The sequence below is a fragment of the Nyctereutes procyonoides genome, unplaced genomic scaffold (genome assembly GCF_905146905.1).
Source record: "Nyctereutes procyonoides isolate TBG_1078 unplaced genomic scaffold, NYPRO_anot_genome, whole genome shotgun sequence".
Classification (NCBI taxonomy): Eukaryota; Metazoa; Chordata; class Mammalia; order Carnivora; family Canidae; genus Nyctereutes; species Nyctereutes procyonoides.
Genome location: NW_026575121.1, coordinates 16,231,393 through 16,249,426, shown reverse-complemented (window position 1 = coordinate 16,249,426; position 18,034 = coordinate 16,231,393). Strand labels below are relative to the sequence as shown.

Below are 18,034 nucleotides of genomic sequence, written 5' to 3'. Positions count from 1 at the left end.
GTCATATAAAATGTAAAATGTAGACACTACTTCAAAAATAAAACTTTAGGAGAAAATAAAAAATGAGAATAAAAATTATTAAAAAAAGAAGCTTGCACAAAAAAAGATCAAGAGAAAATTAAGTCAAATTCACTGAGGATGCTGAAAAAAAAAAAAAAACCATCTTTGCAAAGGTAGTCCCTCATCCCTATCTCAAATTTCTCAAGTGATATTCACATACAGTGAGAATGTAAATGCAAAAAAAAATTAGTCACAGTAAAAAGAAAAACATTCTGAATCATAAATATGGTAGTACCTTTACTAGAAGATCTAAAAGTTTCTAACTCCTTAAAATTTTAAAAACAGTATTATAAATGACCTATTGAGGGTCAACCAGAAATTAAGGAAGAATTAAAAAGATTCATGGAAACTAATGAGAAATGAAATACACACTGATCAAAATCTTGGATGCAGCAAAAGCATCCTGAGGGGGAAAGACTCGCAATAACAAGCATCCATTCAAAAACTGAAAAACTCAAAGTACAAAAGTAACCTTACACAGTAAAGGAGCTAGAGAGAGAGCAGCAAATCGACCACCGACCCCAGCAAAGAAGAGAGTTAATTTAAATTTCGATGCAGAACTCAACGAAATTGAGACCAAAGAACTGTGATCATTCAATACAACCAGTATTTGTTCTTGTGAAAGAATCAATAAGATAGATAGAACCATTAGCCAACCTTATTAAAAAAAAGAAGAGAAGACTCAAATTAATATACATCATGAATGAAAAGGAGAGATCACTACCAACAAACACAAGGAAATACAAACGATTTTAAAAACATATTTTATGAACAGCTCCTAACGCCAATAAATTCAGGCAATCTAGAAAAATGGACGCATTCCTAGGAAAGCCACAAACTACCAAAACGAGCAAAGAAATAGAAAACCAAACAGCCAATAACCAGGGAGGAAATTGAAGAATTCATCCAAAAACCTCCCAAGACTCAAAGTTCCAAGGTGCCAATGCTTCCCAGGGGAATCTATCAAAATCGTTAAAGAAATATCATAAACCTTTCAACTAAACTGGTTTGGAAAATAGAAAAATGGAGTACTTCCAAATTCATTCTTACGAGGCCACATTCACCTTATTTTCCAAAACCAACAAAGACCCCCACCAAAAAGGAGAAATTACAGACCAATACCCTATGACATGGATGCAAAAATTCTCAACAAATACACCAATAGGATCCAACAACGACATAAAGAAAAATTATTCCACCATGACCAAGTATGATTTCTCCCCGGATGCAAGGCTGTTTCAACACTCGTAAAACAATCAATGAATTCATCAATATCATGCAGAGAGAAAAAACCACGAAACATATGAATCCTCTCATAATGCAGAGAAAGCATTTGACAAAATACACATCCATCTATCCTGATCAAAACCTCTTCAAGTGTAGGGATAGAGGGAACTTTCCTCGACATCTTAAAAGCCATCTACGAAAAGCCCACAGCAAATATCATTCTCAATGGGGAAGCACTGGTAGCCTTTCCCCTAAGATCAGGAACCAGACAGGGATGTCCACATCTCACCACTTTATTCAACATAGTATTGAAGTCCTAGCCTCCAGCAATCAGACAAACAAAAAGACATTAAGAGGCATTCAAATTGGCAAAAGAAAAGTCAAACATCTCCCTCTTCGCCGATGACATGATACCTAACATAAAAACCCCAAAACCCCCCACCCCCCCCATATTTGCTAGAACGTCATACAGCAATTTGGTAGCGTGGCAGGATACAAAATCAATGCCCAGAAATCAATGGCATTCCTCTACACTAACAATGAGACTGAAGAAAGAAAATTAAGGATCACTCCCCATTAACATTGCACCCCAAAGCATGAAGATACCTAGTAATAAACCTAACCAAAAAGGTAAAGGATCATACCCTAAAAACTGAATAGAACACTTCTAAAAGAAATTGAAAACACTAAGAGATGGAAAAATAATTCCCATGCTCTGATTGGCAGAAATAATATTGTGAAAATCAATGCTACCCAGCAATTACACTTTCAATCAATCCCTATCAAAATACCATGGTCTTTTTTCAGAGAGCTTAGAACAAATTATTTTAAGATATTGTGGGATCAGAAAGACCCGAATAGCCAGGGAATTTTAAAAAAAGAACACCATAGCTGGGGCATCACAAAGCCAGATATCAGGTTGTACTACAGAACTGGGTCTCAAGACAGTGTGTACTGGCCACAAAAAACAGAACACATAGACCAAGAACAGAATAGAAAGAATCCAGAGTGGACCCTGAACTTTATGGTCGAACTAATATTCGACAAAGGAGACAGACTATCCACTGATGAAAGACATCTCTTCAATAAATGTAGCTGGGAAAATTGGATCATCCACATGCAGAAGAATAAACAGACCACTCCTCTTGCACCATACACAAAGATAAACTCAAAATGGATGAAAGATTTTAAACGTGAGACAAAACTCCATCAAAATCCTAGAGAAACTACAGGCCAACACCCTTTTTGACTTGAGCCACAGTAACTTCTTGCAAGATACATCCGAAGAACAAAAAGAAACAAAAGCATATATGAACTATTGGGACTTCATCAAATAAGAAGCTTTTGCACAGACAAGCAAAGGATACAGTCAACAAAACTCAAAAGACAACCTACAGAAAATGGGAAGATATTTGCAAATAACATATCAGATAAAGGGCTATTTCCAAAAATCTATAAAGAACTTATTAAACTCAACACCAAGAAACACACCATCCAATCATGAAATGGGCAAAGGACATGAAGAGAAATCTCACAGAGGAAGACATAGACATAGCCAACCATGCACATATAAAATGCTCCGCATCACTTGCCATCAGGGAAATACAAATCAAAACCACAATGAGATACCACCCTATCACACCAAGTGATAAGGGGAAAATTAATAAGCAGGAAACAACATATGTTGGAGGAGGATGTGAGAACAGGGAAACCCTCTTACACTGTTTGGTGGGATTGTAACGGTCAGCCACTCTGGAAAACTGAGTGAGGTTCCTCAAAGAATTAAAATTAGACCTGCCCTAACGACCCAAGCAATTGCACTGTTAGGGATTCACCCCGAAATTCAGATGCAATGAAACGCCGGGCACCTGCACCCAGATGTTTCTAGCAGCCATTTCCACAATAGCCAAACCTGTGGAGGAGCGTCGTGCCCATCGAAAGATGAAGGATAAAGAAGATGTGGTTTATGTATACAATGAATATTACTCAGCCATTAAAACAACAAATACCCACCATTTTCTTCAACGTGATGGAACTGGAGTATTATGCTGTGAAGTAAGTCATCAGTCCAGAAGGACAAACATTATGTTCTCATTCATTTGGGGAATATGAATAATAGTGAAAGGGAATAAGGGAAGGGAGAAGAAAATGTTGGGAGATATCAGAAAGGGACACAGAACATAAAGACTTCTAACTCTGTGACAATGAACTAGGGTGGTGGAAGGGAGGAGGGGCGGGGGTTGGCTGACGGTTGACGGGCACAGAGGGGGACACTTGACGGATGAGCACTGGGTTTATTCTGTATGTTGGTAAATTGTACACCATAAAAAGTAATTTATTAAAAAAAAAAAAAAGCCATTGAGAACAGACATAGTCTTGAATAGGTTCTCCCAAACTTGAGATCCCCTGTAAAAAGCATCAATTTATACATCAAAGTACAGCACAGAACATAATTTCTCTTATTCAATCATTCAGAGCAATTACAGCAAATGAAATATGAGGAAAACACTGTGGGACTTCCAGTCAAAAGTAACCCTTCTGCTAGTGTACCATTTGCCTATTTCCACACCTTTATTCTTCACCTCTTTTTGCATTTTGTTCTCTAGGAGAATTTAAAAAAAAAAAAAGTAAGGTGAACAGTTTGTTTTTCAATTATCAAGAGTAGTTGTTTAATATATATTGTTTTGTACAGTTGTTTTTAAACCCCACAGAAGTTCTATTAATATTTGCCAATAAACACTTATAAATAAAGCATAGTAGAATCAATATTTCAGAGTAATCCATTATTCTGAAAAATAAAAGTGCATGTTTAATTTTAATAGCCCACCAGAAGGAACACTGACAAATTATATTATTTACCACAGAATAAATTAACATACATAAAACATGATATAACTTTATTTAAATTAAAACTTAAAACTTTTTTCAATTATTTTTCTTTTCAAAAACGTCTAATTTTCTAGACTGATGGTGAAAGGGCATTCACTTTGAATTTTAAGGCAGTGAAGCCATCTTGTGGTTGATATTGGTACTGCTAAAGCTTTGAGCCCATCCTTTCCATTTGTAAAATTAGGTCTTTAATCAGTTTGATGTTTAAAAAAACATACACGACCTCTCATTTTAAGCCTTAGAAGGGAAAAATAAATACAGATCTGAAAGCCTTTGCTTTTTAGGGTTCCACAGCAATGAATAAGGTCATCACATAGCTGGACTGGTAAAGTATTTTTACATTAATCTATATTTTATAATTCTATACTTTGGTTCAGAGGCTTAAGCTATGGAAATGACTACTGCAACATATTAAACTTAAAAAAAGAATATGAAAAATACTAAACAGTATTGTAGAAAGAATAGTTTACTTTTTTGTCATGACTTTGTTCCATGATTTTTTGCTTAAAAGCCATGAGGTTTCAAGACCTTGTAATACCTAAGATATGTAAAGCCTGTCTTGAAACACTCAGAAAAGAAGTTGCAAAAGATGGTTTGTTTCCCCACACACTTCCTTCCACTCTCACAATCTTTATGGTCTAAAACTCAAACGTCCCCCTGCCTGTGGGAAGACCTGGCTTAGGCGTGGAAGCCTGGAGAAAACAATCTTCTTCCCCCTCAGCATTTCTTTTTTCTTTTCTTTGTTTTTAAGTACCTGAGAGTGGGGGTTGAACTCACTATCCTGAGACCAAGACCTGCACTGAGATCAAGAGTCGGATGCTCAAATAACTGAAACCCAGGTACCACATTCCCCTTTAGCATTTTAAAAATTTATCTGAAACCTTTCTTTGCATTAAGGTCATGGGCAACTTTAGGGAGAAAATACAGGAACTGCAAAATAATGCTAAGAGAATGAAAGGAAAGAGAAAAGAACCTGAACGAAACTACTATATTCACTAACTATTAAGTTACTTGCATTTTTTGCTATTCTACTTTCTCCCAAGTTAACAATGATAACTAAAAGCAATTACTAAGACTTCAGTCTCAAACTCCAGATGACAGTGCCTTTCTGAGATTTGTCTTAGAACAAAAAAGATGTAAATTCAATGTATCCAGGATTAACTGTCTTCTAACTACAGACTTACAATCTTTCTTACCTGACAGATCAAATTGGCTCTCCATTCTTTGTTTCCACTCTCAAATTCCCAAATGCTAAAAATGGTATTATCCAAGACTTAGTAAATATAATAATAATGATACACACCACATGAGCATTTACTTTTGGTCTCTCTCAGAACTCTCCATACAACTTTAATCTACTTCCAAGGAGGATTACTGCTTTGATGTTAGTCACTTTTCCTGTAAAGAAGTTGCATTCATCAGAACTATCCAAGATTGCTGCTGAATCTGGGTTCTATAATCCAGAAGGTTGCTAAGTATGCTTCCCAGAACACCAGAATCAACATCCCACGGAAACTTGTCTAAAATAGAAATTTTTGGACTCTGTCTCAGTTCAGTGGAATCAGAAACTGGGGAAGTCAGGGGGTACTGGGGGAGGGGCTGGCAATCTGTGTTTTATTCAAGCTTCATGGTGATTCTGGTGTATAGTGAAGTCTGAGAACTACTACCACAACTGAAGAAAGAGAGGTACAGAAACTGGAAAAAACTCTGAGAACAATGAAGCTGAATGAAAAGTTTGAGACAGAATAAACAAAGGAATCAAGATAACTAGCTTTCACAAAAAGAAACCTGTGGCAATGACATTTACAAGTCTTCAAGTATATGATGAATTATTCCCAAGGGAAAGTAAACAGATGTTCACCATTTCCCCTAAGGGAAGATAAAGAAGATATTATGAACTTTAAGTGGTAGCATAAGAAATTTAGATTACAATATACTTAAAGTTTGCTGACACAAAGTGTTTTCAAACATTAAAATGAACTGCTGAGGAGTTTATAGAACCTCTGTTCTGAGTATCTGTCTCAAAAACAAGAATAGATTAGAAATTTTCTTATGGTTCTTTCCAACTAAATAATTACCATCATTTATATAAACATTAATATTTAGAAAATGTAATTAACGTTGTTACATTATAGACCTTTTACAATTATTTAAAATTTAAAATATCTAATAACTATTTTAAATACCGGTGTGTTAAAATGGTAAGAGTATCCAATCACAAAACATACACATTGAAAGTATGTATTTAAATTACATATAATGATGTTAATACTTCATAAAGTGACTAATAGCACATAAATTTTTTGGCTGACACAATTTACATGTATCTTCAAATAAAAAGAAATTGAAATAAATAAGAAGTAAAAGTCTGAGTAGTTGGTATATAAAAATTATATCCCTGGATTCTAAAAAGAACACTGAAAAATTTGATAATATGAAAATATATATTTGAAATTATCTAATATATATGGCATATAAATTCACATATTACCATATTATATATAGTACACACTAATATATATATGTGGTCCAAAATGAAAGCAATAACCAAATCCACAGCTTTGACATATTGGTCCTAATATCCTCTCACAATCTTACAATTTTATTTAAATAAGTTCATGAAATAAACATGGAAATAGGTAACTAAAATTAAAAGGTACAAAAAGGTACTACTATCCTGTACTCCAGCAATATCTGGTAAGTCTCACATGTAAGTGTGCCATAATTATAATTCCTTAAACCAACATTTTTTTTAAATGTTGAAAAGTCACCAAAGTTTAAAAGTTCAAGTCAATAATTTTCCATTTGTATAGAAAGTTACTATAAGGATAACTATGACCTATTCACTTCTAAATATTTTGCAGTTGCAATCTTTATTGACAAAAAATAATTCTAGTCAGTTAGTAAATGTTCATATTTATTGTAGTTAGCATAATTTAGGAAGTTAATGTTTTTCTTTACCTTTTCTACCTTTCCACCATTGATGTCACTGGGGAGGAATTTCTTGCCAATTGTTCTTAAGTCTGTCTAAAATAAAAATATTATTATTAAAATATAATTATAGAGAAAAATAAATCTAAATCTAATCTTACTCATAAACAAAAGATGAAATTACTTAAGATTTGTAGAATTTAAATCAGTATCTTTTAGCTGATTATGAGATCTGTACGTATAATCAATTTTTTCCAGTAACATAGTCCCATACATATGTTGTTTAAAGTACACTGGTAAGTTGAATAGTAATGTTAAAGGCCTTAATTCTGGTGACATTCCTTTCGATAACTTAACTTACTAAATCTTCTTTATTAAAACCTAATGCTTGATTTTATATAAACTGTAGTCTTACTAAAAATATTAATGCTTCAATCCCAAACCAAATGACTTATTTTAAATAAAGAAAAAAAATTTGATAACTGAATCCTACATAACAGTCATATGAAGAGCCATGAAAACACATTATTCTATTGATTGTGATACCCAAAACAAAGCTACATATACATACAAATATCCTAGAGAACAATACATTGCAACAGCAAGAATAGAAAGACTTTATTGTAGTAAAAATTAATATTATTTGCTTAAACAAATTACAGAAATCAAAGTTAGTGAACAAATGATTATATGAAAGTGCAGAAGAACATATTTCTCAGCAAACCAAAGGAAAACATAAGGACTAACACAAAGTTACAGCATTTCTGATGCAAAAACAAAATTTCAACTATACAGTTTACAAAAAAGCAGAACTTTTAAGGATATTGTCCTCTTTAAGGAGGTAAAAACAAAAAGGAACAATAAGAAAATCACTCACAGGAAAATTATCATTACTCATGAAGAAGGCCTAATTATTTAAGCCAAAACATTATCTTGATGACTGAAAGTGTGAGGTTAGATAACTAAATTTATATTGTTCTGTTATTCCTTAAAATATAGTAACAGTAGCTCTTCATCTCCTCAAGAGCAAAATAAAAGAAAATAGGCTTAGAGTGCATTTAATCACATACAGTGTAAGACAGAAATTCATGTTAGACTTAAGGGGAAAACACCAGATGATTAAAATTACTGTGACATAAAATGAAGACATAAAGTAGGATAGTCTGCTTTGATCACCTACAATAATAGGATGTCCTCTAACATGAAATTATCAGTATGTGGTCAGCTTAAGAAATGAGCATATAAATTATATAATTCCCACAGATCTTTCCAGTCTTTTACTACCATGATTCTTATTTTACTTCTCAATGGAATGCAAGGGTCACTCCTAAGCTAAAACTCACCAAATAGAACTGCCAGACAAACTAAGCCCCAAATCCAATAAGTTGTCTAACAATGTATTAGTTTTATTGTCTTCGCAGCCTCCATCCAATAACAGAGTGAAAGAATTATAAAGCATACCTCTAGTTGCATGTAGACTTTTCACTTTGAAAATACTGAGTAACAGGGAAAAAAAATTTTTATATTAACTTTCCCTATAGTTTGTTTTAATTCTAATGTTAATATGCATAAAGCACTTATTAGTACAACGAACTGCAGAGTAAGCACTTGATGAATGTTAGCTATCATGTTTATTTTAAAAGTGAATTTAAGGCGCACATATTTTGTTACCATCTGAACATGAATAATCATCAACTTAGTAATACAACTAACAGTTCATAAAAATACAGGCATTGGTTTGAAATCACTCAAAGGCTAAAATATTTAAATATGTATGAGAAACAGAATAGATACAAATTTTATGATATACTATTGTCCCTCGTTTCTGGTTTCTAGCAATAATTATGAAATTTAACTTAAACTAAAATGAGGCATTGATGTAAGTAGGAATAAGCACTACACTAAAATCAAACTTTGCATCATTACAAACTGCAGTTAACTAATAGAACCATGGACGCAGCTACAAATTCCCTAAATCCAGCTAATTCATTCCTCTACAAAATGGAAAAAATATCACCAATCCTATCTCATAAGGTTGTTATCAGGCTAAAAGGAGACAATATATTCAAAGTTTACATCACTTTTAAAGTGCTATATGCACATATAATGAATATTATTATTCTTTTAGCAAGATTACCCACCAGATCTTTAAATGTCTTACAATCAAAGTCAATTTATAAGTACTGAAAAGGCAATTTTATGATTCAGATGTCATTATATCGGGATTATCAGTAAAACTGGGTCCAAAAATATATTTATATTGGACATAAAAAATTACACAGGAGGAATATTTAATGTATAAATACACACACATGTGTACATACATACAAAAGATTCCTATTTGTTCAAGTAAGTTCAATGAGTCTCTATTTGGTAAATCATTTTATATCAAACAGAATCTTAAAAGCAATTTAAAAAAATCTGTTTTTACATGTTTACTAATACATGGTAGTCAGCAATTTAAGACTGAGCTATTATTTAATTTACTTCTGAATAATTCAGGTATTTGAACCGAAAACTGCATGCTGGATTTCAATGTCATTTTTTAATATTCTTATTCCCCACTTAACCAGAGTAAAAAATTAAGAACTCTTCTTTGCAACATAAAAGTCTATTCAGAAATGAGTTAGACAGCAGCTCTGAGGCTGCTCTTTTTAGTAGGGCCTGCTTTTATTAGGTTGGCCCTAGGCTGGCATCTGGAAACTTTGTACTCGAACTATTTCCTAACTGGAAATGTGGTTCACTAACTAGACTATTTGAATAAACAATGTGATTTACGGTGAACACCTACTTTCTGGGGGAGGAGTCTTAAAACTGTTTCATCTAGGTGGAGAGTACCTTCATAAACAGACCAATAATTGCCTTGGGTGCTAGTCTCTAGTGGATTTCCCTGGGGAGAAACACTGTACAGTTACCGTTGCTGTTTGAAAGTTCACATTATGCCATTCTGCTTTTACCAGAGACCTGCACGAGTTTTTGCTAACTGAAAGAAATTTGAAGATTTTTATTTTATAGGAAAAGGAAAAAGGCAAAAATAGTATTCAGTGTTTGTGTCACAATGAGCTTTTATAGAAACAGAATGCATCCCAAACAGTGAGAGGGGCACTGCCAAGCTTCCTCCCCAGGAACTAACCTCAGCATCTCAGCATCAAACTATAATAGCTTTGAACTGTGTTGTGCACATCTGTGCTTTCTCTTGATTTATTTTGTGCATACTTTAGCAAGATATGCCCTAAGGTATCCAAAAATCCGAAGAGAGGTTACGTTTTGGGTCTGGGAATGCTTTAAAATCTTTCCATACTAATTACTTCTTCACTTTATACCCTTTTGGCTTACAAAAGGTTTCACAGGAATGCCTTACCCTTCCTCCCTTCCTCCCTCCCTCCCTTCCTTGCTTCCTTCCTTCCTTTCTTTTTGGGGGAGAGAGAGCACGTGTATTTGAGCTGGAGGGCTTGGGGTGGAGGGATAGAGGGAGAGGCAGAAAGAGAATCTTAGGCAGGCTCCATGCCCAGAGCTGAAATGAAGAGTTGGTTGTTCAACCAACTAACTCAGCCACCCAGGTGCCCCAGGAATGCTCTACTTTTGGATAACAGGGAAAACTTGTACATATATTATTGCTTTTCATTGCTGGATAAAGGGAACAAGTTCAGTGTGTCCTGCACGGAACGAGGGGGACACAAGAAAGCTTATGCATACTGTATTCTCCCAATGTGTAATAAGTTATATATAATAAGAACCAATAATACAAGTCTTTTTCAACTAGCGACTATTACTCCCTAATCACTCAACACTTCAAAAAAAAAAAAAAAACTTCAACAAAAGTACTAATATCTGACTTTATTTAAAGGTGATAAGCTGGGATCCCTGGGTGGCGCAGCGGTTTGGCGCCTGCCTTTGGCCCAGGGCGCGATCCTGGAGACCCGGGATCGAGTCCCACGTCAGGCTCCCGGTGCATGGAGCCTGCTTCTCCCACTGCCTGTGTCTCTGCCTCTCTCTTTCTCTCTCTCTCTCTCTCTCTCTGTGTGACTATCATAAATAAAAAATTAAAAAAAATTAAAAAAAATAAAATAAAGGTGATAAGCTTGAAAAGTAGATTATCTGGTGTAGACTTCATCCTAATTAAAAATATTTATTTTTCCTATCATATGACCTGATAGCTTGAGTATTCATCCATATATTTCAGGGAAAACTATAAAGACAAATAATTCATAAAATGATGGTCATCATGTACCCCTTACATATATACAACAAATACTTCATCTTATTTTATTTAAAGTTTCACACCCAAATTACACATAGCTCATTGCTATTTACCGAAGTATATAAATAAGAAAAATAAAAAGAGCAGAAGATTGTCATAAAATCTTTTCCTCATCATCTTTAGAATTTTTTTAAATGAATAGCATTCTTTAAATACTTTTCAAAAGTAGAATTCAAGTATTAGAATGCAAGTCAAAAAAAGTTAAAGTATATAGGAAATATTTGCATTTGTAGTCATAGACAACATGCATAATTTCTAAAACTTACTTTAAAAAATTGGATAGTCTTTTACTAAAAACCTACATCCTTAGTTCAGAAACAAAAAATGATCTTGTTAGTTTTACTGAATAAAATTCAAAGAAGCTGAAAAAAAATGACAATTCGAAACAAATTTTATCTGTTTAAATCCATTTAATTGTGTACAAATTAAAGTAATTTTTATTTTTTATTATTTTTATTAGATTTTATTTATTTATTCATGAGAGACACAGAGAGAGAGAGAGAGGCAGAGACACTGGCAGAGGGAGAAGCAGGCTCCCTGCCAGGAGCCCAATACGGGACTCAATCCTGGGTCTCCAGGATCACACCCTGGGTGGAAGGTGGCACTAAACAGCTGAGCCACCCAGGGATCCCCCCTTAAAGTAATTTTTAAAGAAAAAGTTATACATAGCTATATTTATTTTTAAATGCTCTTCTCAGTTGCTACCATTTAATGCTTCATGTTATACCTATTTTGCAGTGATATGATGGATCTGTCATATGATTATCTGTCAAGAGAATAAGTAATTCTCTTATGAATTTTGTTGACTATCATAATGTATAAATTTAATAGATTAAATTATAAATTTAATAGATTGTTATTATAAAGATCATATGAAAAAATACCCACTGGGGTAACTACAAGGTTGAAAAAATAATATTCAAATAAGTCAGTAAGTAAGTAAGTAAGTAAATAAATAAATAATAAATAATAAATAAATAAATAAATAAAAATTTTTAAAAAAGAAAAAATAATATTCATTTACTTACACCCAAATGTCAAACAATTTTAATAATTCTTCAAAAAAAATCCAAAAACCAATCTCAATTATGGAAAAGATACAGCTATAGAGATAAATGGAGGGAGAGAGAATGGAAAGAAATATATATATATAACATAACTGTAATTATGGATGGCTTTAATTTAATTTTTTGTTTTTTAAAATGTTCTACAATATACATTACTTTTATCAACAGTAAATGTTAGTTTGAAACAACAGAATTGTCAAAAAGCTATAACCTAGCTAGAGTTCCTATGTTAATGATTTGTTTTGATAAATATGATTAGTATTTTCTGCAGTCTACTGTAAATGTTATAAAATTCCATAACTGATCAATGGGGGGAAATGGGAATTTTAATTCCATATTTTCCTTTTTCATTGCATTCTGTATAATAGATCTTATAAGAAACATGTATTTCTAAAAATTGGGCTGATATGAGATCACCAAGTTCAACAAACATCACTGCAACTTAAATATATACTATAAAAACAAAAGATGTTCTCCGTATTACTTATCTTAAAATCCAGTTAATTCTATAAGATGTTTTTCATGAAAGATTCTAGGTTTAAAATGTTTATAAGTTAATAAACAAAACCTACATTGAGAGCAATCAGGATGATGTCATTTATATTGACTTTGTCAGGAGAACTTGTGCAAGCTTCAATGCCTTCATCTGAAAGATACCTGTTAAAATAAAATAAATGGCTTAATATTTTCTAAAATCAAAATTAACCAAAATTATATTCTTAAGTCAACATGCAATTTTATTCTGTACTATAGAATTCTACTACTATAAATACTAAAGAAAAAGCCCTGGATATTCCTTATTTACTATCTGTGATAGAACAGAATAGGAAATGCATATTTTCCCTCTTTTGTATTCTTAAAGAGATATTGTGTCAATAAAATTGTCAGTATGCTTTCTAAGAAAAGCTGTTTAAATATCAAAATGCCTCTTAATGAATGTATGAGCTACTCTTACTATTATACAAATATAATATCTGACTGAAATATTTGTTAATACAGAAGTTCTTAGAGACTTGAGATGTGCTATAAAAACAAAACTAAAAACAACATAGATTTAAACTTAATCCCTGACAACTTCCTCTGTCTGCTACTTTCTCATATTATCTTCTCAAGTCCCCTTTTTTAGACATAACATTCCCGAGAATGTGTTAGTAAATGTTACAGACTTAAAGTGGCATGAAGATAGGCACTTTGTATCTTTTACTTTTCCTGTTCTCTCTTCAGTTTTTTCACTCATTCTCTTAACTTTTGATCTTTTATCTAGTCTAAACCAATCACACATCTGTTGCAGACAATAATTAATTCAAGAGTAAAAACATTATTGAATCTAGATGGAGAATCATCTCTACCCATTCATTCATACCCAATGCAGGCATTTTAAAATTCTTTGATAAATTCTAGAATTCAGGTGTCCCCCCCATCCCCCCAAAGTCTACCTGTTCAAATGCCCATTAACATCCCACATCTTTTATTTTTATATTTTTTAATATTTTATTTTTAAATAATTTCTATACCCAATGTGGAGCTCGAACTCATGGCCCCGAGATCAACAGTCACACACTCTACTGACTGAGCCAGTCGGGCACCCACATCTCGCATCTTTCATAATCAGTATCAACTCTTTAACCAAAGTGCTGGTGCCAGCACTGCCGCTGGCTGCAGACATTTTCCCTCAAAAAGGATACAGGAGTGTTAGTCAGAACTAACTAACTCAAGCTCATTCCTGATGGCCAGCAATTCCACCATCCATCCCCAATATGACTGATTCTAAGACACTTGTCAATACAAACTCTACCTGGAGACAGCAACCAAAGAGCATGTGCCTTACAAAACATAGAATGAATAATCTCTCAAAAGCTAAAGGGCAGGTGAAAAAGAAAAGTAAATTGAAGAATGCAAAAGAAAAATAAGAGATTAAAGGTGATAAGCCTAAGAACAAGATCAAGGAGATAAAAGTCAAGAAAGTATACAAATGAAAGCAAGAATGAGTTTCAGATCATGGCAGTGCTAAACAACAGGGATGAATGAAGTCAAGTAATTAACTGGGTTACAGAGAAAAAGTGTTAAGTACGTAGATGAGTCAGTAAGAATGAATGGAGGGGAGACAGTAATAACAGTACATAAATGACGGGGGAATACAAATGTCTACAGTCAGCATAGACAGCTAAAACACTGCTTTAATTCAAAATGGCTGTTAATTTCCTTATTATGCTGTTAAATTTTCATTGTTCTTTGCCACTGACTATATGTCATTAATCATCTTAGAAATTCAGTTCTAGAAATATTAAGTCCCTATTTGTGTGAAAAGTATTATATGAGTCAGTAATAGGATTAGTAAAATGATGAAAATTAAACACCTGCCTTCAAGGAGTTCACTGCCTCTGCAGCACAACACAATAAATACATAAATAGCGCGCAAGGCCAAAATAATTATAAATGAAACGTTACAGGGGCTCAAAGTGGCTATGGGATGGGAAAGAGTGCAAAAAAGGGAACAGTATGAGCAACAATGTAAAAGTAAAAAGGGTAAAGTACATTCTAGATGTAATAACCTGGAATATTCTAGCTGTAAAATGGGGAAGAAATGAGGGATGAGCACAAATTGAGACTGATTATAGGAAGCAAGAGTACACACAGAGATATGGGTGATATCTTAAATGCTGATTGAATAATTACAAAAACACAGCTTTCAAAATTCCTACACAATGTGGCAATAGTATGCAATGACTAATAAAATTTTTTGTTATTCTAGACAGATGAGTCTTTAGAATTTAAAAGATCAGAAGAAGTGAGATGAATTAGAAATAAATCTTTAAAATAATCAAAATTTACCCCTTCAATTCTACAGATGAGGAAAAGAAGGCCCAAAGATACGATAACAGAACTTCCCAAAAATACAAACTTAAATGATACAAAGTTAAAACAAGAATGCCTCCTGATTCTTAGTTCATCAGTCTTTTCATTACAACACATCATTTTTAATTATCAACTATAATGGTTACTGTTAGAAATACGATCTTCTCACAAACATAAGCCAGTATCTGTACAAAACAATTTCCTGATCCACTAGACAATTTTGCCAACACACACAAAAAGGGACAACTAGGCAAACTCAATCAGTGAGCTCCAAAATACATTTAAGAAGAATAAGCCTCGGGGTGCCTGAGGGGTACACATGGTTAAGCTTCTGACTCTTGTTTTGGCTTAGGTCCTGATTTCAGAGTCATGAGCTTGAGCCCAACATTCAGCTCTGTGCTCAACACAGAGTCTGCTTAAGATTCTTTCCCTTTCCTTCTCTGCCCCTTGCCCACAAGCACACTCTCTTTCAAATGAGTAAGTATATCTTTTTAAAAAGTCTAGTTTCATAGTAAAAGATCAGAGAACTAATACTAATAATTAGAGATTCAAAAATCATAATAACAATAAAAATACCTATCCCTACATAATATAAAAAGGGAAAGTCTAACAAAAATTGTAAAGACAGAAGCCATAAAAAGGTGAAAATCTGACTTTATACATGTGTAAGTCAAATAAGTGATTTCTTTCAAAAAATGCCCGTAAAAGACCTCTTGAATACAACAAATTCCAAAATGTGGCTCAGTCTTAATTTCCACATCCTACAGATCTCCATTACTCACCCTTCATATTTTGAAAAATCAAAGGATTTGAGCCTTACAGCTATACTCCTATCAAGGAACAGGAGACCCATTCACAGCCTTCCCTAGTAACATCTTGGCGATCTGTCTGTACCATTTTCACTGAAGGACTGAACCTAAATTAACTGTAACTTGGGATTTGCAAATTAATATTTTTGTTTTTGTAAATATTTAAAATTCCAACACTATCAATGAATAAAACAAGTAAAAAGGAATAAAACAAAGAATAAAAGTTGAATTCCCAAGTTGGCTTCAAGATGCATCACAGTAATGCAGTAACTTAAAAAACAAAACACAAAATCCAGCAGCCTTAATGAAAGAAATTTGGGGAAAGAAAGGAACTGAGAAATTGGAGCAAGTATTCCAGATCTGATCACTGTACACATCCGTACTATGGACCTGGAGGAAAGAGATTATAATCAGTTCCCATGTACCATCTTTGAGCACGTAAAACTCAAAGGCATAGACCTTAAAGAAGAAACAAATCCCAGAGAGCTCTTGTTTATAAAGTAGCAAAAGCACACATTTCTCTGTGCTAGTGGAGATTTTGGAACAGTAACATTAATAAGATCACTCATTACTATTCTGTACTAAAAATACATTGAAAGACATTTTATTGACAAGCAAGGCCCTAAGGGGCTAAATTTCTTCATGATACTCACAGAACAGTCTAACACTTCTCACTAATTTTAACTTCAAATAATGCCATTTTATTTCATAGTTTAATAGGTGCTCAAATTTTTAAAAAAGATTTTAGGAATTGCTTCCTTTTTTCATAAATAGAAGATATTAAAATCCATCTTACTCAGAATCACTTAATTTGTAATCCTGAGCAAACTCTTTTCACTATGGAAATAAAAGGTCCAAAATTAATTACTCACCACCAATTTCACACTAAGCAATAAGTGACACAGCCTTATTGCTGATAAGGAGAGGGGATTTCCTATTACAAATAATAAATACATATTCAATGAGAAGGGTCACAGCCTAGTGCTACTAGCAGAACCATCTTCAGTTCATGTTCCAAAGTCACTTAGGCATTTAAAAACAAACATGCCCAAAATACAGTTCAAGAGCCTCAACTAATAGAAAACTGTGATAAAACAAATATTATTATTTTAATCCCATTTATTTGACTGAGTGGATCACCATTACACCTCTTACTACCAGTAAGGGAAAAAACAGCCAATTTCCCTTTCATTCATTCCTCTGAAAGCAGGTAAAATCATTGAGTCTAACCTATTAGCTGGCTGTGATGGACACAGAATGAGGAGGCCCCAGACAAAGTGAAGACTCCATGCCCCATCCAAAGGGGGCAAATCAAATGGCCTCATGTGGTTTTTGTGGTCTTTGATCTATACGTGCTTATTTGCTACTCCATTGAGATTACTGGCCCAAGTATGTAATTTAAATGTCAAAATGGGAATTTTAACAAGTGAATTCCTGTTTAAACACAAAGAAAATAAAAATAACTAACTTCCAATTAATTACCCAAGGTCATGTGGGGAAAGAAGAGAATAAAACATGAGATAATAATAATAATAAAAAAACACTTATATTCAAAGGTATCTTTGGTCCTGTCAAATATGGAAGTTGACAACCTACTGCAAATTCTCAATATATATATATATTTTTTTTTTCAGTTAACTCTATACCCAACATAGAGTTTGAACTCCTAACCCCAAGATCAAAAGCCACATGCTCTACCAACCTAGCCAGGTGCCTCCCTAACACATTAAAAAATATTTTACAAAATTGCCTGAATAAAGTTCTCTCTATCCTCTCTACCTATCCTATTTCCATCCCCACTGTTTAAGTGAATTGTAACATACTTGCCAAAAAACTATGTTTTTGCTATATTCTTATACCTCAGAGATATACTGAGATGATAACTTGCTAATTCCCTCCTTGAGGGCAAGAGAAAATGACTTAAAAATTCCTGC

At 33.4% G+C, this 18,034-nt stretch overlaps 1 protein-coding gene across 6 annotated transcripts in view; it reads right to left on the bottom strand.

The window, feature by feature from the left end:
• Window positions 1-18,034, bottom strand: part of TDRD3 (tudor domain containing 3) — a 162,338-nt gene that overhangs the window by 92,705 nt on the left and 51,599 nt on the right. For 4 of the 6 annotated variants that reach the window (XM_055335868.1, XM_055335863.1, XM_055335865.1 and 1 more), the window contains exons 2-3: window positions 13,008-13,092; window positions 7,138-7,203 (exon numbers count right to left, since the gene is read on the bottom strand). Coding sequence is in view for 3 of the 6 variants with exons in the window: in XM_055335863.1 (XP_055191838.1) it covers window positions 7,138-7,203; window positions 13,008-13,092 (151 nt within the window). In the remaining 3 variants the exon portion in view is untranslated. The remainder of the gene's footprint in view (window positions 1-7,137; window positions 7,204-13,007; window positions 13,093-18,034) is intronic. The other 2 variants (XM_055335867.1, XM_055335866.1) reach the window with 1 other exon arrangement.